The sequence below is a fragment of the Leuresthes tenuis genome, unplaced genomic scaffold (genome assembly GCF_036924035.1).
Source record: "Leuresthes tenuis unplaced genomic scaffold, fLeuTen1.0.hap1 SCAF_8, whole genome shotgun sequence".
Lineage (NCBI taxonomy): Eukaryota > Metazoa > Chordata > Actinopteri > Atheriniformes > Atherinopsidae > Leuresthes > Leuresthes tenuis.
The window spans coordinates 2,996,555-3,021,466 of NW_027325362.1; the positions used below are offsets into that span (position 1 = coordinate 2,996,555).

At 40.3% G+C, this 24,912-nt stretch overlaps 5 protein-coding genes and 1 non-coding gene across 6 annotated transcripts in view; 4 read left to right on the forward strand and 2 right to left on the reverse strand.

Annotated features, from left to right (window-relative positions):
* LOC140312735 (endothelial PAS domain-containing protein 1-like) overlaps positions 1-24,912 on the reverse strand; it is a 486,153-nt gene that overhangs the window by 333,997 nt on the left and 127,244 nt on the right. The gene's annotated exons all lie outside the window — the stretch shown is intronic.
* Positions 2,288-3,585, forward strand: LOC140313437 (uncharacterized). Its single transcript, XM_072391533.1, has 3 exons — positions 2,288-2,474; positions 2,757-2,941; positions 3,024-3,585. The coding sequence occupies exons 1-3, from the start codon at positions 2,289-2,291 to the stop codon at positions 3,583-3,585; spliced, it is 933 nt and encodes a 310-aa protein (XP_072247634.1). The 5' UTR covers position 2,288.
* On the reverse strand, positions 4,220-8,246 carry LOC140312727 (gonadotropin subunit beta-2-like). The gene is made up of 4 exons (XM_072390517.1): positions 8,139-8,246; positions 7,700-7,791; positions 6,908-7,026; positions 4,220-5,166 (listed from the first exon to the last, which is right to left on the reverse strand). The coding sequence occupies exons 2-4, from the start codon at positions 7,788-7,790 to the stop codon at positions 4,924-4,926; spliced, it is 453 nt and encodes a 150-aa protein (XP_072246618.1). The 5' UTR covers position 7,791; positions 8,139-8,246; the 3' UTR covers positions 4,220-4,923.
* Positions 8,487-8,558, forward strand: trnae-uuc (transfer RNA glutamic acid (anticodon UUC)). The gene has a single exon. It is a non-coding gene; the product is annotated as a tRNA-Glu (tRNA).
* On the forward strand, positions 9,529-11,322 carry cox20 (cytochrome c oxidase assembly factor COX20). Its single transcript, XM_072390518.1, has 4 exons — positions 9,529-9,670; positions 10,735-10,849; positions 10,992-11,055; positions 11,178-11,322. Exons 1-4 carry the CDS (start codon positions 9,638-9,640, stop codon positions 11,320-11,322), a joined length of 357 nt encoding a protein of 118 aa, XP_072246619.1. The 5' UTR covers positions 9,529-9,637.
* The window catches only part of LOC140312732 (NLR family CARD domain-containing protein 3-like), a 329,873-nt gene continuing 324,784 nt past the window's right edge, over positions 19,824-24,912 (forward strand). Inside the window, exons 1-2 of the mRNA XM_072390522.1 lie at positions 19,824-19,904; positions 21,277-21,396. Coding sequence (XP_072246623.1) covers positions 19,837-19,904; positions 21,277-21,396 — 188 coding nt within the window. The 5' untranslated portion in view covers positions 19,824-19,836. The remainder of the gene's footprint in view (positions 19,905-21,276; positions 21,397-24,912) is intronic.

A 24,912-nucleotide genomic window follows, 5' to 3' on the forward strand; every position in this document is an offset into this window, starting at 1 on the left:
ATGTGGGGGTAGCTCAAATGATGAGAAATCTAGAGCACTGGTGGCATCCATACCTAAAGGACATGGCCAAACATTTTGTGGGGTCATGCGAGGAGTGTCTAAAGTACAATGTCAGACCAACAGTGAAACCACACCCTGGATGTTATCCATTGGAGGTAAAGCCAGGGAAAGAAATCATCATTGATTACACAGACATGATCACACCGGTGAAAGGGTATAGGTATATTCTGATGTGTGTGGACGCATATTCAGGATGGCCTGAAGCATGGCCTACCAAGAAAGAGGATGGTAAGTCGGTAATAAAATTTCTGATTAACCATTATATCCCCAGGCATGGATTTCCAGAAAGGATCAGGTCAGACAACGGCACTCACTTCAAAAACCAAGAGTTGCAACAGGTTGAGGCCATGCTAGGGCTAAAACACAAGTTTGGTACTGTCTACCATCCACAATCACAGGGTAAGGTTGAGAGAATGAATCAGACAGTGAAGAGCAAATTGGCTAAAATCTGTGCACAGACCAAAATGAATTGGCTAGATGCGTTGCCCTTAGCCTTAATGTCCATCAGGAGCTCTGTTAATCAGTCCACAAGGTTTACACCACATGAGCTCCAGACAGGGAGAGCTTTTCCTGGACCTCAATCTAAGTTGCCAGGAACAGGACATATTGAACAACACCTAACCCACAAAATGTATTTCCATGAACTCCAAAGTCTCGTTGCAGAATTTTCAAAGCAGGTGGCGAGTAGCAGAGGAGAGGGCCAACCAGCGCCGGCTCCAGAGGCTGAGTGGGTATTGCTGAGGGTCATCAAACGAAAGTGGTCGGAGCCAAGGTGGACGGGGCCCTATCAGGTGACCGAGAGGACCTCCCACGCAGTCCGAGTCAAAGGGAAAGGTGATACGTGGTTCCATTGGAGCCAGTGTGCGGCAGCCGAGGAACCTCAACGCTCCCTAGCAGCGACTCACCAGGCGCTGAAAGATTTGCACACTGTACCGGCTGGTACAGAGGAAAAGACCACCAACCAACAAGGGGCAGAATAATCCCCTGGTGGCATTTTGCAGGCAGAAGTAGTACACTTCTGCCTCCTTGCAACGACATCATTTACGAGCAGGAAGGGTGTTAGACCCGGGCTCCAACTCAACCCTCATCTGGAAACGTCAGCCCTCACCTTCTTCATATTACCAGCGACTGACTTTCCTTAAAGAGCACCCGGAGTTGTGCTTCTTAGAAGAACGGGACCAGATGACGTCATCGCAGTTGAATTCGTTTATTTTGGATTTGTTATACTCATAATCGTGTTTGCTGGGGCTTTGCTTAAACTTGCTCTTACAGGTCATACCAAATTATAATCATTGCAGTATCACCCTTATGATATCTTTTAATAATGTGTGCTATTTGCTAAGGAGTTGGGTAATGTTGGCAAACTATAAGGTTTAAAGCTCCTCTAGGGGTAACCCCGCCTAGAGCACCCTGATAGATAAGGTCTGAACCCTCCCGCTCCTGATATAGATGAAGACGATATCATCAGAATGTCAGAGATTGTGTGATCACCTTGTAGTGATCAAAAGGGGGCGTGAGGTTTTTCAATTTATTTTTAGTCATGTATTGTTACTCAACTATTTGTGTGATCTCTTAATAGAGATCAAAAGGGGGTATTGTGAGTGAGGATAGCTGTATAAGGTGATATCCTGTATAACTGACTTGCTCATTTCTGTGCTTGCACAGCAGCCTGATAAGGAAATATCTCTGAGAACAACAGGTTGTAAAACTAGGACTGCACCCACAACGGTCTTCTGAAAGTAACGCCTTATACCAGTACACACACACACACATAGAGGAAGAGATAAGATATTGACGCACACACATCTCATAAGGCGGAGACTGAACTCAAGTCTATATAACATCACACCCCTAGACAACGACAGAGCTTTTCCGTACTTTGTGCTGTTCGCATGCATTGTACTGAACTGCTCTCCGCACTTTGCAAACTGCGTAAATAAAACTGTGATGATTCTTATATCGTCTCCTCTGTCTTCCTCCTTCACTGCATCAACGGACTCGGAAAGAGGTACAGGTTAACCTCAACAGTGGACAATTGTGCTTTTTTGGGTAAATAGTTCTGCGTTTGAACCACCTTTTATGATGAGGTAATATTACCATATTTGACCTTTTTGTAGGAAATTTACTGATTAGGTTTAAAATATTTCAAGGTGAAATCAAGATTTTACCTTTCAGCTATGCATTTTGTATATAGCTTTCTGCTTTCTCACAACCTTAACTTCTGCAGAATGGGAGATCTGTACAGTAACGATGCCTCACCGGAGAGCCCCATGAACACCCTCAACTCCCAGCGTAGATTCAGTCAGGGCTGCTACTCAGACGAAAATGGATACATCTTCTATGTGTTGACGCTGACGATCGTTTGCATTGGCCTTCCTTTGACCCTCGTGGCCATCTTTGCTGTTTATTCACTGGTATGTATATTTTTACTAACACATATTTAGTGTATTTCTTGTGCCTGTCGTGTGCAGACTGTTTTCATCTGTAGAGGAACCCTTTAGGAGCACGTAAGGATTTTGGCTGATTTATTTTTTTCAATGGTTAAATGTTAAATTAACCAAGTTCTGTGTCATGTCTAATGTTCCCGAAAACAAAGAATATTTGAAAGTTGTGTGGCTTAAAAAAACAAAACATGTTTTAGCCAAGATTGAGTTCAGAAAATGCTTACTTTTTTACTTTTTGCTGTTTTCCTGCAGATACGAAAAGATCATGTTGCTCCGATCTATGTCATCAACCTTCTTATTTCCGACGTTATTCAGCTGTGCTGCTTCATCGTGTTGGTGGCAGTCAATGACTGGAAGATGTGTAATATATTCATTTACATTCTTCAATTTGGTATGATGATCAGCATTTGCTTCATGGTGGTTATCTCCATGGAAAGGTAACTATCTGTTGACAGAAGTGTGTCTGACCATTTATTTGATAAACATCTTGATAGTATGTGTGTCTATCTGCCATCACAGGTATCTGATGATGGCCTGGCCGCTGTGGTACAGATTCAGACGAAACATCAAGACATCTGTGGTGGTCTCTGTCGTGGTCTGGATGCTTCCTCTGTTATACCTCCCTATCTTTTTCTTTGCTCATGATTACATGGAAACCGCCATAGCTTGCTTCCTGCTCATTCAATTCCCCCTCCTCCTATTCTTCCTTGGTGGGACCCTTAGAGCCCTGTCTGCAGCTCGCAGTGTCGCAGCTGATGAAAAACGGCGGGTTGTGGCAACTCTGGTCTTGGTGCTATTTAGTTACACTCTTTTGTTTCTGCCCCGCATTATTTTCTCCCTGGCCAAAAGATTCAGAAAATATCAAAGCTTTGAACTTGTGACCATAATCCCTGTTTACTTCACTCCTCTGGCAGACCTGGTTCTGTATGTTTTCATGAAGAAAGGCATCTGTGACAAACTTTTGGCATTTCTGTGTTGTTGCAAAATGGACCATGATGATGAGCATGAAGACAACATGACCACAAGCAGCTCCATGCAGGCAGAGAGAAAGGAGGGAGAGAAAAAATATGGAGGAGTGTAGTTAAACAGAAAGGGACATATTCTCATTATCTACTCGATTGACACAGAAGTTATTGTGTAAGTTTAGCTGCACTTGGTGTGACCGATTGAGTGAGCTTGTGCTAAACAGCAAATGAATTATTAATTATGTTAATAAACTGATTGTCTCAAAAGTTACGTTCTGCCACTCAGATTTGGAACTGCTCCCTGTTTAAGGCACAATGTTTTTGCATTGAACTGGACCAAGTTGGTAATGCAGGCTGATAAAAAGATGTTGCTGCCCACACGATTTACATAACCTCAAATATTAAGTTAATCCTCTGGGCTTTTATACCGTCTGAGGCTGTGAATGATGGAGGGTTGTTCAGTACAACTGACAACAGAACATATCAGTACAAACTGGCTTCCTTATTCGAGTAGGTTGAATGTAAGGCCAGAGGAACTTGACATGTGCTGCAACTTTCCACTGAAATTGCTCACTGAATGAGACAGTTTTTTTCAGTTTTTTAGTCAGCAGTAACTTCAGGAAACCCAAGTATGTGTTTTGTTTAGTTTCTCCTTTAATGTCTAAATGCCAGAACTAATAATTTCTTTGATGACATTTAACCACCACCTTTGTTGCTGAATATTTATTGTAACTCAAGAATCGCATCTTTAAGACTTTCATTTTTAAGACTGATATCGTTTTATTCTATTATTTATTTGAATATAACAAACGTCAGCGTCACACTGGCACTTTTTAGTCGATACGTTGCTGTATGTCTATACAAATTGGGACTGAGGAAGATGGGGATCAGACTACAGACCAACCGATTTGAAGATGACGGCTCCACCTCCTGAGCCACAGCTAAAAAGATCGGTCAGGGATAAAATACATTTTGTGCAACATTCAGGTCGCATAACCTTCAAAGGTGCTTTTAAATCTTAATTCCCTGCATGAACAAACAACACATGGGGTTGTTTTTGGAAGGACGGTCTCTTTTTATCACAGCGTTGTGCTTTTTGGATATTATGTGTGTGTGCACTTTATAAAGCAAACAATAAACTGTTTATACACTTTCAGTGTGGTGGTAAAACATTAACTCAAGTGTTTTTGCTTTATGCATGAAAACACACATTATTTATGACCTTATAATTTTATAGAAATCTCTCAAAATGGGCTCTACGGTGGTGTGGTGGCCAGTGGCTCAGAAATAGAATTGACGGGTCAAAATAAATGCATCCCTTACAATCTATGGCTTTATAGAAGTTTAACTTTAATTTCACAAGAGAAAATTATCCTTTTCTCAAACACAGCATCTAAACAATAGCAGGGTTATATACACAAAGTTTAGTGCATCTAATTTGCTTTAAACGGTTGTTACTTGAGACTGTAGTAAAAACCAATGTCATTCGTGCAGAAGTCGGGCTGCAGGCTCTCGACGGTGCAGTCGGATGTGTCCATGGCACAGCCGCCGCAGTGGCAGCTCAAAGCCACGGGGTAGGTGACGGTCGGGTCCACGCCAGGCAGACAATCAGGAAGCTCAAATGTTTTGTAGTAAAACTCTTGGTACGTGCACACACTTTGGTACATTTTGCTGAACCGTGGCTTCATGATGGGGTACTGAACGGAGACAAAAATAAGGGAAAAATATCAGATACGGAGTCGGCAGCACAAGGCACGAAGATGGTGAAAACAACCACAGCATCAATGGCTTTTAGCTGATCCAGAATGATGGGTATCAAAATCAGGAAAAAAGTACAAATCTAATCATTCTCCTTCTTATTATTAATATTATAATATTTATTTAACCAAGAAAAAATATCGTCCTGGTAACACAACCACACATACAGACATTAAAAAAAGCCAAAACAGAACTTTTGCACACCGGAAACAGAGAAATTGATTGTGTAAACAATCACATTGTCATGAATCACTGGGATTTTCTTTAAAAAAAAACCCACTGAGTAATCTCTCATTTTAACAGGAACCCATTTGTTTAAAGCCGGAAAAGGTGTGAGGTTAAAAATTCTCAGAATTGGTCACAGTAAGAGTGTAACAGGTGTGTTTATGGACATTTCACCAGAGAAGACAAACTATAAAGACGTTTTTCCCTCACTTGAGTTACCAAATTATTTATAGAGCTTGCAAATGCATTATTATCTGTGCTTTTTAAATTTAAATTTAATTTTGATCAAATCTGACATTGATTATTGATTATTCATGAATCCTATGAATAATATATGCTGTTCTAGGCCCCTCCAATATAAAATTAAATGACAGATCGCATCTGATTCGTATACTTATTTCTCTGAGCCATTTAGCTTAGTCGTATTATAACACCAGCTAACTGGTACCATCATTTAAAACCAGGAGCACACACACTGTGCTTTATCTTATCTCACTCCCACATGCATTCTCCTTCTTACAGAAGTACTCACAGCATTTCTTGTGCATTAATCACCTTAAAAAAGAAATCTCAACAAATGCGAATCCACTCCTAATATAGATGAGGTTGTTATTCACTCACTCGTATAACCTAGTTAGCTCAGCCGGTTGACATTTCTCTGAAGACACCATCAAGACACCGTCAAGGATATATATATATATTTTTTTTTTCTCTTAATGTTATCCTTTTTCCACATAAAGTTGAAGAGAAAGTGTGCTTCATTTTCCTCTGACTGTAACAAACATAAACAAACTTCATTCCCTCTGAGATATTAACACATTTAGCATAAATCTAACCAAATTCTGCATTAACGTGTAATCATATCCTGCAGTTGTCCAGCACATTTGACTAATTTACATATGAGATGCTGAAATAAATCATTTTATGTCCACTTTTTATGATGTGATATGGGCAGTTTAGCATTTTAATTGTCTCACTGTTTTATATTTGGGATCTTTAAGTGTACTATGTTAATTGAATAGGGATTTCCCTCCATGCATTCACACTGGTGCAGTTTGTTCGCCTTTTAAAAACAATTTGGTCCAAATTTTGTATAATTTTCCAATCAGATGGAAAAAAAATCTATCCATCCATCCATTTTCTATAGCCTCTTAAGCCAATTTAAGGTTGCTGGGGGGCTGGAGCCTATTCCTGCTGTCATTGGGCGAGAGGCGGGGTAGACATCACTGGGCCACACAGAAACCAACGAGACAAACAGTCATGCACACTCACCTTCACTCCTTGGGACAATTTAGAGTCTCAAAATAAACCTACTTTTAAATAATATCAGTTCAGCTATCAGATCTAATAAATTCATAACGTTGCAACCCTTTATATTTCTCCAAACAGTAGATTTACAGCACTCACGCTCATTTAATTTCCCTTTTTTCTCTTTCTTTTCACTTTATGACCCACCTTGGTGATGCAGTGCCCACTGCAGATGGTTGTTTCCACTGGATGACACCTGGCACAGCCGTCCTTCTCCAGAGACACAGTTTGGTTGATGAGCTGGCAGAGCGGCAGCTGGAAGGCCACTGGTGACGGAAGGTGATAAAACAAGACGTATATTATTCCTCAGTTCCATCACCAGAGAAGATGGAACACATATCTGCCACTGAACTGTTCCTGCTAATCCTAATCTTTAACTCTGAACAAACGTCTTCTATCTGTGTCATCTACACTTTGATGATGAATAATCATTCATTCATAAAATCACTGTACAATCAAGTGGAGGGCAAGGTTAAAGTGTATTATATTACATTTTTCTTTTGAGCTAATAATTACCAGAAAAGATTAACCATGTTAAGAGCTAAAAGTATCTGTTTAGTAATTAAAAACAACTCTGGAGATGGTTTGTAAATATTTAGGAAATATGCAGTCTCAGCTGGCCTAACAGGATGTACGTTAGTATGATGGAAACTAATCGGTGGACATAAAGATTCAAATTCTTGTGATTAATATCCATAAAGTTGCCAGAGGTTTACGACTGTGTGCTATAGATTAAGCTGGGATGTGATGAAGGACATCATGAATGAGACTGAAAACAAGCCAAATGCTGTAGTTCTGTTTTGATATATGTCTTTGTTGTGAAAGTATACTATTTATGTTTGCTTTATCATTCTTTAGAGGGATTTCAGAGCAGAACAGCTCACTTTTTAAGACCTAAGCCAGAACTAAGACTTAAAACTTCTTTATAGTTAGTCTAACCTGCAGGAGCCAAGGGCCAGATGAAAACAGAGACTCCTAGAAACAAACTCATCATCATGGGGAACATCATGAAGCTGACCTGTGCCACCATCCTGTTGGAGACAGAGTGCACCAACAATTAATCAATAATTAGAAAATGACTAGTAAATTCTTCCTGTGGAAAACATAGAAACTGTAAGATGTTTTGACCGCTGTTACAGTCTATTATCAAAGAATCCTCTTATAATGGTGTATTTGACTAGGAAAGATAAATACAATATATTATCTTTAAATCATTCATAAAAGACATTAAGAAAATATCTCTTCAGCTTTTTTTTAAAATTCTATTCATAAAACTAGATAGATTTTTTCTCAGGATTGCCGTTTTATTAGATGCTATTTTTATTATAAGTAGTTTCTCAGCTACATCATCTTGCTCTCACCTAAGTCAGTGACTTACCTCTCAGGTGTCTGCAGGCAGTGAGCTGCTGATGTCAGCTGCCCTGCTCAGCTTTTATACAGCACACAGGAATCTGGACGTTACACAGTTTACACTCTGATTACCTGTTTCTGTTAAAGGGCTGAAATATTGTGCTGCCTTAAAACGTTATCTATCCCAGGGATTAACCTCTCACAGATTTCTTTTTTTTTTACATCCTGTTGCAGTCAACAATCGGGATTATGAGGGGTGCCTTGCTCAAGAAGAAGAAGGAATCCTTTAATCTTTAGGAATCAGATAATCATTGCGCCTCATAGATGGATGGATAAGCAGAAAATCAAAATACATCTGATTTAACGGTTGAAATAGTCCCATATGGTCTAGCGGTTAGGATTCCTGGTTTTCACCCAGGCGGCCCGGGTTCGACTCCCGGTATGGGAACTGTACTTTTAACGTATTTGTCAAGACATGCCTGATTCTGTATAAGAAATCTGATCCAGTCGGAAAAGTTCGCTATGGTAATAGCTTCTAACGTAACAGGATGGACTTGATCGTGTATTGACAGACCAGCCGGTGATTTAATCCTGTTTTATGAACACAGGAGCACAGTGACACTGACTTCCCGTTTACTTTAGATTTTGACCTTCTTGTTTGGAGCCACATAGCACCTGGAAGGATTAATGTCTTGATTCGGGTTTCGATGACACACTATGATTAATGTCTCTTTGGGTTTTGGCCTTGGGTTTAATTTGGGTTATAAATCACTAAGTGGAAGAACCATGCCATCTGTATTACGTCCAATTTGGCAATTTCCCATAAAATGTCACATAAAACATTTCTACTGTGATCTGTAAAAAAAATATTTTGATCAAATCTAATATTTCAAAAGGAAATGTAGTCAAATTAATTAAAATAAAATAACATCATATTACCACATCCCTAATTGAATCAGATAATAGAGCTAATTTGAACATTTAAGATGTTTCTTTTAATCAACGCATTGTGACAAAAGAGAAAAAAGGAGGAAAAAATAAAACGTCAACAACATTAAATACATCAACATCTAGAAAATTAGATTTTATTTTTTAACATTTTCGCATTTTTATTGTCAGCTATTTAGAATCAACAGTTTGGACGAAGTATCGGATGGAGGACGAAATGTTCATAATTGTAATTGTTTTCAAAAATAAAGACAAAACTGAATTGACTAATACTTATTAATCACCAAATGGGAAATTGTTTATCAGAACAAAGAATCGATAACATTTATTTGACATTAATGGTTTTTAAAAAGTCATAGCGCAGAGTTTAGCAGTATTTCAGTCGCTGTTAAAGGAAAAAGAGGTCGGAACTAAACATTTGGTGTTCGATTTATTGTCGGTGGTTAAAACAGACGGACCCATTTGGCAGGTTTGGCGCATGCGTACAGGCAAGGCGGTTATGAAATTTGTATTCCAGGGTGTCTTTTCCGAGATAAACTGAACGTGGACTGGACAGAAGCAGCCTGATAGTACTGAGAGATGGCAGAAGAAGAGGAGGCGACTCAGAACAAGGTCAGAACTTATAGAAGTTGTCGATGAGATAACGATGAAAATATCATAGAGGCTTCCAGGTTTCAGAAGGTCAACAAAAGCGACTCACAATAACAGTTTACATTGATTTTACCGAGGTTTAAAATAATTTTAAAGCACCACTGTATATTCGCAGCAGTCGAATATTTTATCTAACAAGTTTAAAGCTAAAGTATCCAAATGTATCTTGGTTATCGCAGTTAGCATTAGCTTAAAGAAATGCCATCAGTGCTAGCATTTAGAGGAGTGTGTTGAGTTAGACAACCTTCATCAGACACGGTGGCCTCAGGACAGACCTTTCCCCACAATGGTTCGACTCAGAGATCAACAGACAGAACCGCCAGACTCGCTTCTCTGATTAGATTTTCTGAACATCTTGATAATCTTCCCAGTGGAGATTAGTTATTCATCACTGAAAAATGACACTTTGACATCTCCCTTTGGTCGACTTGAATTGTTTCCCCTCTACAACCCATTTCCCATTTTGTTTGTACTTGCTCTGAATTTTCACCACAGCTGATTTGAACCATCATCTTTTGCCTCTCTCTGAGTTAAATGACCCTCTTGAAGGAATTGTAGAAACATTTCCAGTTTCTGCTCACAGCTCTTTTTGGCATCATGTGTCCTGTCAAACAGACAGTTGCAGTAGCTGCTTGAGCTCTACAAACACTCTTAACTGCAGACAATGTCCCACTATTAAATAAGATTGTTTTGTGTTGTATATCTGATTCTTTTTTTTTTTTTGTTTGTTTTTTAAAAATTTAGACAGCTTTTTACAAATTGTGTAAATAATATTATGTTGAATTGTTGCTGGATGACTCCTGTTGTAAGCTGGAACTGTATCAGTAAAACTGAATAGAACAGAATCTGTATTTTTTCATGCTCCTGAAACCCCTCAGTGAACCCTCTTGGCCTTTCAATGCATCGGCATACTGATAGAGACCACTCAGTCAGAATCACTGAAAGATAAGTGAAAATAAAGCCATGTAGAAGACTTCTGAGGTTTTAAGGTCTGCTGCTTTTTATCTTTCCTGTCTGTTCTTCAGGGATTTAAGTTGTTCGGGATTCTGGATGTCCAGAGGACACCGTGTGCCAGAGATGCCATCCTCCATGGAGCTGGAGGCTCACTAGCTGCTGGCCTGCTTCATTTTCTGGCAACAAGTGGGTAACTTTATCTTTTCCTGACTAATGCTTGTTCTGTGACAGTCTCTCAGACATTAATGTTGAGACCTGAAGAAAGTGAAATGATTTTGATAAATGGTTGAGTTGAACTCTCAGCAGCAGTCTGTCCTTTTGTTCTCAGGTCGGGTGAAGAGGTCCTTTGATGTAGGATTAGCTGGCTTCATGCTTACTACTCTTGGTTCCTGGTAGGTCTTAACGTCGCTTCCTTTTCCTTGTTTATCTCATTTTTGTTCGGTTGCGTTCGTTTGATATTCTCTAAATGAAAGAATAAATTCTTGGCTAACTTTGGGTTGCGTCTGCTCACCAGGTTTTACTGCAGGATGAACAACGCTAAGCTACGTGCGCAGCAGAGGTTGATACAAGATGGCATGAAGAAGAAGCTTGTGTATGAAGGAACTGTTCTGGACCCAACAAGCAAACCAAAAACAGAAGCACCATCAAGCCCCTCCTGATGTCAAATGCTGAAACTCCTCTCCCTTCTCAGAGAGGATGTAGGACTCATGTCAGGGTAAACTGACTGAACTGCGTTTGACTGTATAAATGATGGAGAGCTGCACAACCCACATTTTAAGGATGTTTTTTGTTGACCTTTTGGTTCTGTCCAGCAACTTCTCGTGGAAGTGTGAGGTGATGCACTGCCCAGCTCAGAGCAGTCGGTGTTAAGTTCCAGCCCACTCTCATCCAGACTTTAACTGAACAGAAAACTGCACTTTTCTTGTACTTTTAAGGTTTTTTTTAATGCTCGATCCTGGTATTGAACAAGCAAATTCACTCAAATACAGCTGAAGTTTCACTGAATGTTCGGTCTACAGCTTTATTTTACACATTACCCTCAATATGACATTAAAGAAACCTTGAAGAGTGCTGAGCTCTCCACCAACACTGAACAAAATGATCTCTGGACTCATGTTAACGGTAAATCGGTTATTATGCATCATCCATATTTTTTGAGTAATCCTGCAAACATGGATAATGTTCATGTTGGAGGGAACTAAACACCTGAACGTACCCTGTCGTTGATGATGCTGCTGAAAGTCTCAGAGCAACAAGCTTTGTCATTTAACTTAGAGGCAGAACTTAAATACACTTGTAACTCTGATGATTTGATTATTTATGTTGCAGATAAACATATGAAACAATAAATGGTGAAAATGAATTTTTAATACCTGTGAAAACTGCCTTGAGTAAATTCACTGTAATGTTTGATGCCCCCTGGACGCCTCCCTGGTGAGGTGTTCTGGGCCCGTCCCACTGGGAGGAGACCCCGGGGAAGACCCAGGACACTTTGGAGAGACTATGTCTCTCGGCTGGCCTGGGAACGCCTCGGGGTCCCCCCGGAAGAGGTGGAGGAAGTGGCCGGGGACAGGGACAGTCTGGGTTTCTCTGTTAAAGCTGCTGCCCCCGCGACCCCCGGATAAGCGGCTGATGGATGGATTTATTTTAATATTAAATATAAACAGACAGTGTTGGTAATAACGGCGTTACTAATTGCATATTTTTCAGTAAGTAGCTCAGGAGGAAGAGCAGTCGCCCACCAATCGGAAGGTCGGTGGTTCGACTCTGGCTTCCCCAGGATACATGTCGAAGCGTCCTTGGGCAAGACACTGAACCCCACGTTGCTCCCCCAGTGTATCATTGGGGGTATGAATGTGTGTGAATGATTAGAAAAGCACGTAGTTATGAATCTTAAGACGTGCTGTATGAATGAATGTGTGTGAGTGGGGTGAATGCGGCATGTAGTGAAGCGCTTTGAGTGGTCAGCTAGACTAGAAAAGCGCTATACAAGTACAAGTCCATTCCATCTATGAAAAACAGCAAAGAAAACACCGTTTGACAGACAGAAAATAGGATTTCTGCAGCAACAAGGTGATTCCCAAAGAGCTATTAGCTGAAAACTTGGCATATCTCAGCATGGTGTGCAGTGTGTCCTTAAAACATTTGAGGAAACTGGAGGAAACTGTTATTTTATTTAAGATTTAAGATTTTCTTTTCTTTTTTCATTTTTTTTCTTCTTCTAATTTTCTACGCACCATTCCATCAACCTGCCCAGGGACTACAGGTGGAAAATAGCAGTCTGCTCAAACCTGGCACAATGGATATTCTCTTGTTGTACAAGATTAATGTTTTATTGTGCGCTGTCCCTGTATTGATATAAATAAATAAATGATAAATAATCTGAGGGTAATTCAATTTGAAATAAAATAGGCCATTTTCTCTTCTGAAGCTGCGTCACTGACATGAATGTGATGATCATACAGTCTGAGCTGTCAGAGCAGACTGTCAGAGATGAAGTGGAGACATTTTGAATGACGACTGGATGAAGCTGCAGCAACAGCTGCTGTTTCTCTCTGAGTCGATGAGAAAGAAAAGTCTCTGCTGGACTTTTTGTTGCTGCAGCTCAAACCCTGAGTGTGTTGTTGTTGTGTGTGTGAGGACACTTAGATTAATATGTGAGATATGAATTTGAGTGTCAAAGCTGGGTTGGCCACTAAAGGTATTTGTGAGCATCACAAACATACTGACATGAACTCACCTGATTTCCTGTAAAGGAAAAGGGGCGGAGCCTCAGGCCAGGTGAACCGGTTGTGCCAGATTATGAAATAACACAGACACATTCAGACAGTTCAGCTCCATTTTGAGTCAACAGCAGCAGGATAAAAGCTGAAGTCATAATCAGGGTGAGTGTAAACAACATTATTCTTCTTTCACTGTCAGAGTCTCTGAGTGGGTTTTCTCTCTGTGGACTGCAGAGGAAGAAGAAGCAGAACTCAGCAGTTTGTTTCCGGTGTTAAAACCAAGCTGATCAGACTGCTCTGATACAAAGAACTGACCCAACTCAGGTGTAAAACCATCAAGTTCAGATTCTTTCAGCTTTCTGATTCACTGTTTAGTTCAGATTGTTGGATGTGAGGCAGCTGTTGGTTTGACTGATGAAGAAGGCAACAACTTTCATCCTTCAGCAAAGTTTCTCTTTCCTTTGGAGCCATTTTCTCTTCTGAAACTGCGTCACTGCTGGAGACGCGTTTCTATGATCAGAACATTTCTGTCTCTGAATCATTTCTACAGATTATGAGACGTCTCATCAGGAGCTGGATCATTACTGAAGGAGTTTACTGACAGAATGAGTGAATGAACATGTAAATAACACAGAGATAAATCCAGGGAAGCTGATATGTGTTCAGCAGGTTTTTAATCAGTCTTTTGTGATGTTGGAGGACTTCAGAGCAGCTTTGGCAGCAGTAACTCGTCTGTAAATACAAACTCCACACAAAGCTGCAGACTGACAGCTGATCCAGCTGTGTCATCACAAACTGAGTCTGACGGCTCGGAGGAAAGAGATGACTCTCATTTCTCTCTAAGTTCTTTCTGACATGGAACAGACAGAAAAGCAAGAGGAAACTGTTTCTTTCTGAGTCGATGAGAAAGAAAAGTCTCTGCTGGACTTTTTGTTGCTGCAGCTCAAACCCTGAGGGTGATGTTGTTGTGTGTGTGAGGACATTTAGATCAATATGTGATATATGAATTTGAGTGTCAGAGCTGGGTTGGCCACAAAAGGTATTTGTGAGCATCACAAACACACTGACATGAATTCCCCTGATTTCCTGTAAAGGAAAAGGGGCGGAGCCTCAGACCAGGTGAACCGGTTGTGCCAGATTATGAAAGAACACAGACACATTCAGACAGTTCAGCTCCATTTTGAGTCAACAGCAGCAGGATAAAAGCTGAAGTCATAATCAGGGTGAGTGTAAACAACATTATTCTTCTTTCACTGTCAGAGTCTCTGAGTGGGTTTTCTCTCTGTGGACTGCAGAGGAAGAAGAAGCAGAACTCAGCAGTTTGTTTCTGGTGTTAAAACCAAGCTGATCAGACTGCTCTGATACAAAGAACTGACCCAACTCAGGTGTAAAACCATCAAGTTCAGATTCTTTCAGTTTTCTGATTCACTGTTTAGTTCAGATTGTTGGATGTGAGGCAGCTGTTGGTCTGACTGATGAAGAAGGCAACAACTTTCATCCTTCAGCAAAGTTTCTCTTTCCTTTGGAGCCATTTTCTCTTCTGAAACTGCGTCACTGCTGGGGGAGGCGTTTCTATGATCAGAACATTTCTGTCTCTGAATCATTTCTACAGATTATGAGACGTCTCATCAGCAGCTGGATCATTACTGAAGGAGTTTACTGACAGAATGAGTGAATGAACATGTAAATAACACAGAGATAAATCCAGGGAAGCTGATATGTGTTCAGCAGGGTTTTAATCAGTTTAATTTAGTCTTCTGTGATGTTGGAGGATTTCAGAGCAGCTTTGGCAGCAGTAACTCATCTGTAAATACAAACTCCACACAAAGCTGCAGACTGACAGCTGATCCAGCTGTGTCATCACAAACTGAGTCTGACGGCTCGGAGGAAAGAGATGACTCTCATTTCTCTAAAAGTTCTTTCTGACATGGAACAGACAGAAAAGCAAGAGGAAACTGTTTCTTTCTGAGTCGATGAGAAAGAAAAGTCTCTGCTGGACTTTTTGTTGCTGCAGCTCAAACCCTGAGGGTGATGTTGTTGTGTGTGTGAGGACATTTAGATCAATATGTGAGATATGAATGTGAGTGTCAGAGCTGGGTTGGCCACAAAAGGTATTTGTGAGCATCACAAACACACTGACATGAACTCTGAGTTTCTGGCTCGCACAGAAGGTTTCACAGAAGGTTTCACACAACCAAACGCCACCGCAACCTTAACAACCTCTGCTCTCTAAAGCCCACTTCACTCTGTGACACTCCCTTGTCTGTGGGGTTGTGGAATTGCCAATCAGCGGTAAACAAAGCAGATTTCATTATGGCTTATGCCCACCACCTGTCTCTAGACATCCTGGCTTTCACTGAAACCTGGATTAAACCTAAAAACACAGCTACTCTTGATTTTTGTTTGCATTAGTTGTATAATCGCAATATTACCCTAAATAGGGTGTGCTTTAACGTAATTTGAGCACGACAGTGATGCGGTCAGGATCGAGGCACTTGCTTAATTGAATAGACTGAAAACGGTAAAATCGGGTGAAGCTGCAGACTGACAGCTGATCAGCTGATCCAACTGTGTCATCACAAACTGAGTCTCATTTCTCTCAAAGTTCTTTCTGACATGGAACAGAAAGAAAAGCAGGAGGTTAAAAGCTTGTTTCAGTTTGGCTGAGGCTTGAACAGACGTGTTTGTCTTCATTCTTTGATGGACCGAGCAGAGTCTGCAGCATCCAGCGGTCTGTTTGTGAACAGGAACCCATCCAGACCTCCAGAACTCAGGGATGGACCTGGACCATCAGACACTATGTAAGAACTGCTCATGAGGGGGTCAGCTTCTTATCTGGGATATCACCATGGCAACGTATACTGGTAACCCAAACAGGTTGAACAGGTGAAGCAGGTTGAACATATTCAGGGTGACGCGCTGCCTTAACTAACCCTAACAATGGAGATCCTGTTAAGCTGATTTAGCTTCAGGAATTTAATACACTGCACACTCATATAACCTACAGGTGTAGGAAAAAGGCAGGGAAACCTTTTATATTTTAGAGATTCTGATTAAATGTTGGTTTCAAATCTTTAAAAGTAAACAGGAACCAGCTTCAGAGGAATCAATCCCTGTTTTAGGCTCAGAAACATTCACTTTGGCTGACACGTCTCTGATAAAGATGCTTCTGAGTCAAACAGAGGAATCTCTCTTTGACTCCAGTCAAAGTTGGACAGAGACTCTCACTGTTAACGCACCAGCGGCCATTTTATTGGATCATTCTGTAAGTGAAGTGAGTTTTTATGTGTATGTGCATATGAATAACAGCATGTTGGTGTTTGCAGAGGTCAGCACCACAGACGGAGAGCATCCGACTGTCTGTCTATGAAGAGTGAATGGTCCAAAGGTCGACCTCCTAACCTCAGTGATGGAGCTGGACCCTCAGACTCAAAGTAGGACAACTGAAGCAGAGATTTCAGGATCTTTCATGATGTCTTTATTACAAAAAAGAGAAAATAATAAATAAATAAATGCTGAATGGATAATGGACAAATTAATTAAATGATTTAAGAATAAATATATGAATGAAGGATTAAATTAATAAAACAAATCAAAAATTAAATGTCAGACTAAACTAGAAAAAGCTTTTGGTGTGAAACAGCAGTGAAAATGCTGAAAAGCTGAATCTGGATAGCTGACAATGCTAAAAGAGCTGAAAATAGGGCAGAAAATGGTTGAATGGATACTATGAGCTCCTGTGAGAAAACTGTAGGAGCGAAGAAAATCATTTGAAGACCGTCAGCACCAGAAGGGTTAGAGGAAAGCGCTAATGTAGTTTTTATTTCAATGGAGTGAAAGATTTTTAAACGGCAGTGAGTTGAACACACTTGAAACTGTCTGCTGTCTGAGACCAAACTTTCCATTGGTGTTAGTGAGAGAATTTGAAAGGTTGCTCTCGCTTCAAAGCTCATAGCTGAAACTCTGTTAATGTGAGCTCATTAGTAGTTTCATTGGCTGAAATAGGACAATTCTTTCTACATTTTAAGGTATAATTTGTTTCTTTAAGTTAAACTACATGAAAGTTAGAGGAATTTGTTTGAATATCAGACAAAGCTGAAAATTATCAGTGTGTCATTCTGCTGGCTCTTCATTCATAAAAGCCAAGAAGGTGCAAAAATGTTCATGTTTTTGAAACCTTCATATTTAAAAATTGACTTAATATTTGAAAAAGCTGAACAAATTGGTAATAGCTGAATGACTTGTGACCTGTTTAAAGTTTGAATGGTGTCTCTAGCTGAAAGTATGCAGAAGGTTTTGGAGAGTTGAAATCACTTTCCATTAATTTGATGGATGGGAAAATTTGAATAAAAGTTAAATATTTTCAAAAGCATAAAAGTTAGAAAGATCAAAAGATATTGCATAAATCTCCTGAACGAGCTGAATGTTTTGAGACAAAACTTCATGAAATCGGTGAAAGTATGCAGAGTCTGCAGCATCCAGCGGTCTGTTTGTGAACAGGAACCCATCCAGACCTCCAGAACTCAGGGATGGACCTGGACCATCAGACACTATGTAAGAACTGCTCATGAGGGGGTCAGCTTCTTATCTGGGATATCACCATGGCAACGTATACTGGTAACCCAAACAGGTTGAACAGGTGAAGCAGGTTGAACATATTCAGGGTGACGCGCTGCCTTAACTAACCCTAACAATGGAGATCCTGTTAAGCTGATTTAGCTTCAGGAATTTAATACACTGCACACTCATATAACCTACAGGTGTAGGAAAAAGGCAGGGAAACCTTTTATATTTTAGAGATTCTGATTAAATGTTGGTTTCAAATCTTTAAAAGTAAACAGGAACCAGCTTCAGAGGAATCAATCCCTGTTTTAGGCTCAGAAACATTCACTTTGGCTGACACGTCTCTGATAAAGATGCTTCTGAGTCAAACACAGGAATCTCTCTTTGACTCCAGTCAAAGTTGGACAGAGACTCTCACTGTTAACGCACCAGCGGCCATTTTATTGGATCATTCTGTAAGTGAAGTGAGTTTTTATGTGTATGTGCATATGAATAACAGCATGTTGGTGTTTGCAGAGGTCAGCACCACAGACGGAGAGCATCCGACTGTCTGTCTATGAAGAGTGAATGGTCCAAAGGTCGACCTCCTAACCTCAGTGATGGAGCTGGACCCTCAGACTCAAAGTAGGACAACTGAAGCAGAGATTTCAGGATCTTTCATGATGTCTTTATTACAAAAAAGAGAAAATAATAAATAAATAAATGCTGAATGGATAATGGACAAATTAATTAAATGATTTAAGAATAAATATATGAATGAAGGATTAAATTAATAAAACAAATCAAAAATTAAATGTCAGACTAAACTAGAAAAAGCTTTTGGTGTGAAACAGCAGTGAAAATGCTGAAAAGCTGAATCTGGATAGCTGACAATGCTAAAAGAGCTGAAAATAGGGCAGAAAATGGTTGAATGGATACTATGAGCTCCTGTGAGAAAACTGTAGGAGCGAAGAAAATCATTTGAAGACCGTCAGCACCAGAAGGGTTAGAGGAAAGCGCTAATGTAGTTTTTATTTCAATGGAGTGAAAGATTTTTAAACGGCAGTGAGTTGAACACACTTGAAACTGTCTGCTGTCTGAGACCAAACTTTCCATTGGTGTTAGTGAGAGAATTTGAAAGGTTGCTCTCGCTTCAAAGCTCATAGCTGAAACTCTGTTAATGTGAGCTCATTAGTAGTTTCATTGGCTGAAATAGGACAATTCTTTCTACATTTTAAGGTATAATTTGTTTCTTTAAGTTAAACTACATGAAAGTTAGAGGAATTTGTTTGAATATCAGACAAAGCTGAAAATTATCAGTGTGTCATTCTGCTGGCTCTTCATTCATAAAAACCAAGAAGGTGCAAAAATGTTCATGTTTTTGAAACCTTCATATTTAAAAATTGACTTAACATTTGAAAAAGCTGAACAAATTGGTAATAGCTGAATGACTTGTGACCTGTTTAAAGTTTGAATGGTGTCTCTAGCTGAAAGTATGCAGAAGGTTTTGGAGAGTTGAAATCACTTTCCATTAATTTGATGGATGGGAAAATTTGAATAAAAGTTAAATATTTTCAAAAGCATAAAAGTTAGAAAGATCAAAAGATATTGCATAAATCTCCTGAACGAGCTGAATGTTTTGAGACAAAACTTCATGAAATCGGTGAAAGTATGCAGGAGTAGTTAAAGTCTCAAAAGTGTACGTAAGAACTAAGATGTTGGAATAATATTAAACTGAAACAGGAAAACAATAGTGAGCATTCTTAATCATCATTAACATAAAGTTAAATGAATACAGTTAGAAAGGAAAGCAGAAATATCAATATATGAATGTATTTATATGAATAACAGCATGTTGGTGTTTGCAGAGGTCAGCACCACAGACGGAGAGCATCCGACTGTCTGTCTATGAAGAGTGAATGGTCCAAAGGTCGACCTCCTAACCTCAGTGATGGAGCTGGACCCTCAGACTCAAAGTAGGACAACTGAAGCAGAGATTTCAGGATCTTTCATGATGTCTTTATTACAAAAAAGAGAAAATAATTCATAAATAAATGCTGAATGGATAATGGACAAATTAATTAAATGATTTCAGAATAAATATATAAATAAAGGATTAAATGAATAAAACAAATCGAAAATGAAATGTCAGACTAAACTAGAAAAAGCTGTTGCTGCGAAACAGTAATGAGAATGCTTAAAAGCTGAATGGGGATAGCTGACAATGCTAAAAAAAAAGCTGAAAATAGTGAAAATTTAGCAGAAGTCAAGTGAGTAATAGTTAAAATGGCTGCAGTGTAATATGCAGCAGAGGAGTGGAAGAGAGATGTCCTCAGTTATAGGAATGTGTGTAAGCAGATGCAGCTTAACAAGCTCACACCCAGTATTAAGGGCAGAAAATGGTTGAATGGATACTAATAGCTCCTGTGAGAAAACTGAAGGAGCGAAGAAAATCATTTGAAGACCGTCAGCACCAGAAGGGTTAGAGGAAAGCGCTAATGTAGTTTTTATTTCAATGGAGTGAAAGATTTTTAAACGGCAGTGAGTTGAACACACTTGAAACTGTCTGCTGTCTGAGACCAAACTTTCCATTGGTGTTAGTGAGAGAATTTGAAAGGTTGCTCTCGCTTCAAAGCTCATAGCTGAAACTCTGTTAATGTGAGCTCATTAGTAGTTTCATTGGCTGAAAGAGGACTGTTAGTTCTACATTTTAAGTGATACTTTGTTTCTTTAAGTTAAACTATATGAAAGTTAGAGGAATTTGTTTGAATATCAGACATAGCTGAAAATTATCAGTGTGTCATTCTGCTGGCTCTTCATTCATAAAAACCAAGAAGGTGCAAAAATGTTCATGTTTTTGAAACCTTCATATTTAAAAATTGGCTTGATATTTGAAAAAGCTGAACAAATTGGTAAAAGCTGAATGACTTGTGAACCGTTTAAAGTTTGAATGGTGTCTCTAGCTGAAAGTATGCAGAAGGTTTTGGAGAGTTGAAATCACTTTCCATTAATTTGATGGATGGGAAAATTTGAATAAAAGTTAAATATTTTCAAAAGTATAAAAGTTAGAAAAATCAAAAGATACTGCATAAATCTCCTGAACGAGCTGAATGATTTGAGACCAAACTTCATGAAATCGGTGAAAGTATGCAGGAGTAATTAAAGTCTCAAAAACGAACGAACGTAAGAACTAAGATGTTGGAATAATATTAAACTGAAACAGGAAAACAATAGTGAGAATTCTTAATCAGCATTAACACAAAGTTCAATGAATACAGTTGGAAAGGAAAGCAGAAATATCAATATATGAATGACTTTATATGAATAACAGCATGTTGGTGTTTCCAGGGGTCAGCGCCACAGACAGAGAGCAGAGTTTCCAACATCCGACTGTCTATCTATGAAGAGTGAATGGTCCAAAGGTCGACCTCCTAACCTCAGTGATGGAGCTGGACCCTCAGACACAAAGTAAGACGACTGAAGCAGAGATTTCAGGATCCTTCATGATAGATGTTATTTTTGTTAAACTCAGCTTTTATATTCAAACCAGCATAATGTCCTGTTAACTAGGTTAGCACAGGCGCTAACTTGCTGCTCTGATGTCAAACCAAGGAGATGGTGGTGCACAATCTGATGTGGCAAACCCAAAACTCTGGCTACAGAGCTGAGTTTCTGATAATTTTGGTTTCTGTTGGAAATCTAAACTCTGCTTCCAGTTCAGGAGCAACATGGACTCTGAACAGAACCACGTCTGTCAGTGATATTAGTCAGTGAATATTCACACAGTGAAGTCACCACATAAACTGAGTATTGAACCAAATGTAAAATGTTGAGTTTGTGTTCACATCAAACAACAGAGTTAATGCCAAATGGAGTTATTTTAAGATATTTTAGTGATGAAGACATGTGTTGACAGGGGGAGGAAGAGGAGTGGTGTCTGTGAGGAGGAGCAGCTGTCCTGCTGTGCTCTGTGTCGGGACATCCTGAAGGATCCAGTCTCTGCCAGCTGTGGACACTGGTTCTGCAGACAGTGCATCACCTCAGACTGGGACCAGTCTGCTTCCTCAGGAGGCTCCTCCTGTCCCCAGTGTAGAAAAAGACCCAGAACTGGACCAGGTCAGATATTTCTGTTCACCCGTTTAAACGCACACATCACATCAACATGTTCAAGATGCACAAACAATAAGATTTCACACAAATATGAATCACCATGATGACAAACTCAGTGGTTTATAAAGAGGAGGTTTAACTGCTCAAATGTGTCTGTTTTCATTTCATGTTTTAGTTTCTTCAGATGCTGAGAATCAAAGTTTCAGTGGACAGTTGTTGGTTTTCAGCCCCCCTCAGGTTTCAGAAGGACTTTAAACAAAGATTTGGCTCTGAATGGTTAACCTGCTGGTGTCAAACAGAACAACACAACATCTGTTAGGACCTGACTCACATGGACACAACAACAGAGACACACCATCAATTCAAGTTAAAGGATCATTTTATTCACTCACATCAGACTGAATTAATACGCCAAAGCAAAGCTTTATATTATGGGCTGTGGACATCATTTAAATCAGAGCTGGATCATATTTCTGAGAAGACATAAATGTAAATGCTGTAATGAGCAAATAGATCCCAAAATTAAACTAAAGCAACACAATAACCGAGCAGCACCTGTGGAGAAGAGCAGAGTAATCAGACTGAAATCAGGACTAAAGCAGCCAAACTAAGATGGAAGGAGCCACTGGTGTCCTAAATCACACAAATCACCTCCCAGCAGAACAAACAGACACTCGTTAATACCACAACCAACCACAAGAGGGCCCACGGGGTCATCACAAAGGTCACCATGAGCATCATTTAAAGCTGAACTCCCAGTGAAATGGATCTGAGGTTTCTTCTGGAGCACATGTCCTTTGTTCACTCTTCAGAAGGAAAACCCAAACCCAAATGAATACATGTACTGTTCATATTTGATGGTTTCATGATGGCACCAGCTGTCCCTGTATTCATTAACCAATCAGAATCCTGTTTGTTCTCACAGTTTGGAGGCACTAGGTCTAAATTCAGACACAGAACACAACACAAATAAAGTGGAACCTGGTCTAAAATGTTTGGCTGTCCTCAGGTCAGCAGCATGTGAGTCAGCTCCCTCTGATTATACTGATGCTGACTAACTGATAGAAACACTCAGTTGGAGGAGCTCCACCAGCAACAAAAGTGACTCCGTCTTTATTTAAAGTCTCTCTGTGTTCTGCTCTCAGGACTTTTGGAACTTCTAACTGAATCTCAGTGGTTTAAACTTTAGTTTCTCTCTTTTTCCTTTAAAACATCAGCCTTGTTTTCCTGTTTACTGATCATTTTACTGCCAGGTTGAAGGAAAAGAAAAGTTTTCTGTGTGAAGCCAAAAACATGTTCAGCTGGGCTCAGAAAGATAAAGAAGAACAAATCCTGATGAATTTAATCTACTCTGTGTTTCTGTTGTGTCTCATTTGTTCTTCGGTCAGCAGGTGTTGGTCTGCAGGAGGTTTTAGATGAACATAAGATCAGTCTGAGGAGGAGATGTGAACGTGTGACTGAAGGAACTGATGGAACAGGAAGTGGAACCCTCCTCAACAGGATCTACACTGAGCTCTACATCACAGAGGGACAGAGTGAAGAGGTTGATACCCAACATGAGGTGAGGCAGCTTGAGACAGCTTCCAGGACCCTCCATGACACTCCAATCAGGTGCCACGACATCTTTAAAGCCTCACCTGAGCAACACGGAGCCATCAGAGTGGTTCTGACCAACGGCGTCGCTGGTGTTGGAAAAACCTTCTCAGTGCTGAAGTTCTCTCTGGACTGGGCAGAGGGCTTGGAGAACCAAGCTGTCAGTGTGGTGGTTCTGCTTTCATTCAGGGAGCTGAACCTGATCAGAGATGAGCAGCACAGTCTTCTCACGCTGCTCCATGTTTTCCATCCAGCATTACAGAAGCTCCCAGCAGAGCAGCTGGCCGGCTGCACACTGTTGTTCATCCTTGACGGCCTGGATGAAAGCAGACTGTCGCTGGATTTCAGCTGTCAGGTTGTGTCTGATGTCACACAGAAGTCATCAGTCAGCGGGCTGCTGACAAACCTCATCAGGGGGAATCTGCTTCCCTCGGCTCTCGTCTGGATAACTTCCCGACCTGCAGCGGCCAATCGGATCCCTCCTACGTGTGTTGGCAGGGTAACAGAAGTACGAGGCTTCACCGATTCCCAGAAGGAGGAGTACTTCAGGAGGAGATTCAGCGATGAAGAGCTGTCCCGCAGAATCAGCTCCCACATCAAGACATCCAGGAGCCTCCACATCATGTGTGGAATCCCAGTCTTCTGCTGGATCACTGCTACAGTTCTGAAGCACATGTTGACCTCAGAGCAGAGCGGAGAGCTGCCCACGACCACGACTGACATGTACTCACACTTCCTGCTGGTTCAGACAGAGAGGAAGAAGAACAAGTACCATGAGGGACATGAGACGGGTCCACAGGAGCTGACGGATGCTGACAGGGAAGTTCTTCTGAATCTGGGGAGGCTGGCGTTTGAACATCTGGAGAAAGGAAACATCATGTTCTACCAAGAAGACCTGGAGCAGTATGGTCTGGATGTCACAGAGGCATCGGTGTATTCAGGAGTTTGTACGGAGATCTTCAAAAGAGAGTGTGTGATCTTCCAGAAACCAGTTTACTGCTTTGTTCATCTGAGTGTTCAGGAGTTTCTGGCTGCAGTCTACATGACCCACTGTCACACCAACAGGAAGAAAAAGGTGCTGCAGGAGTTTTTACAAGATTATGTGCATGAGGAATCAAACCCAAAGTCTTTCTTTGAGAGGTTTTCTATGTTTTTTGGAATGAATGATCGCTGTGTCCCATCTCTGGATGACTTCCTGAAGAGAGTCATGAAGAAATCCCTGGACAGTAAAAATGGCCACCTGGACCTGTTTGTTCGCTTCCTTCATGGCCTCTCTGTGGA

Bases quoted from the DNA above. Each gene is read 5' to 3' on its own strand.
- LOC140313437 (XM_072391533.1), top strand. From the start codon at position 2,289: ATGGGAGATCTGTACAGTAACGATGCCTCACCGGAGAGCCCCATGAAC. The intron at 2,475-2,756 runs GTATGTATATTT...GTTTTCCTGCAG, and splicing joins TCTTTGCTGTTTATTCACTG to ATACGAAAAGATCATGTTGC. The intron at 2,942-3,023 runs GTAACTATCTGT...CTGCCATCACAG, and splicing joins GTGGTTATCTCCATGGAAAG to GTATCTGATGATGGCCTGGC.
- LOC140312727 (XM_072390517.1), bottom strand. From the start codon at position 7,790: ATGGTGGCACAGGTCAGCTTCATGATGTTCCCCATGATGATGAGTTTG. The intron at 7,027-7,699 runs GTTAGACTAACT...TTCCGTCACCAG, and splicing joins CTGGCCCTTGGCTCCTGCAG to TGGCCTTCCAGCTGCCGCTC. The intron at 5,167-6,907 runs GTGGGTCATAAA...GTCTCCGTTCAG, and splicing joins GTGGGCACTGCATCACCAAG to TACCCCATCATGAAGCCACG.
- cox20 (XM_072390518.1), top strand. From the start codon at position 9,638: ATGGCAGAAGAAGAGGAGGCGACTCAGAACAAG. The intron at 9,671-10,734 runs GTCAGAACTTAT...TCTGTTCTTCAG, and splicing joins AGGAGGCGACTCAGAACAAG to GGATTTAAGTTGTTCGGGAT. The intron at 10,850-10,991 runs GTGGGTAACTTT...TTTTGTTCTCAG, and splicing joins GCTTCATTTTCTGGCAACAA to GTCGGGTGAAGAGGTCCTTT.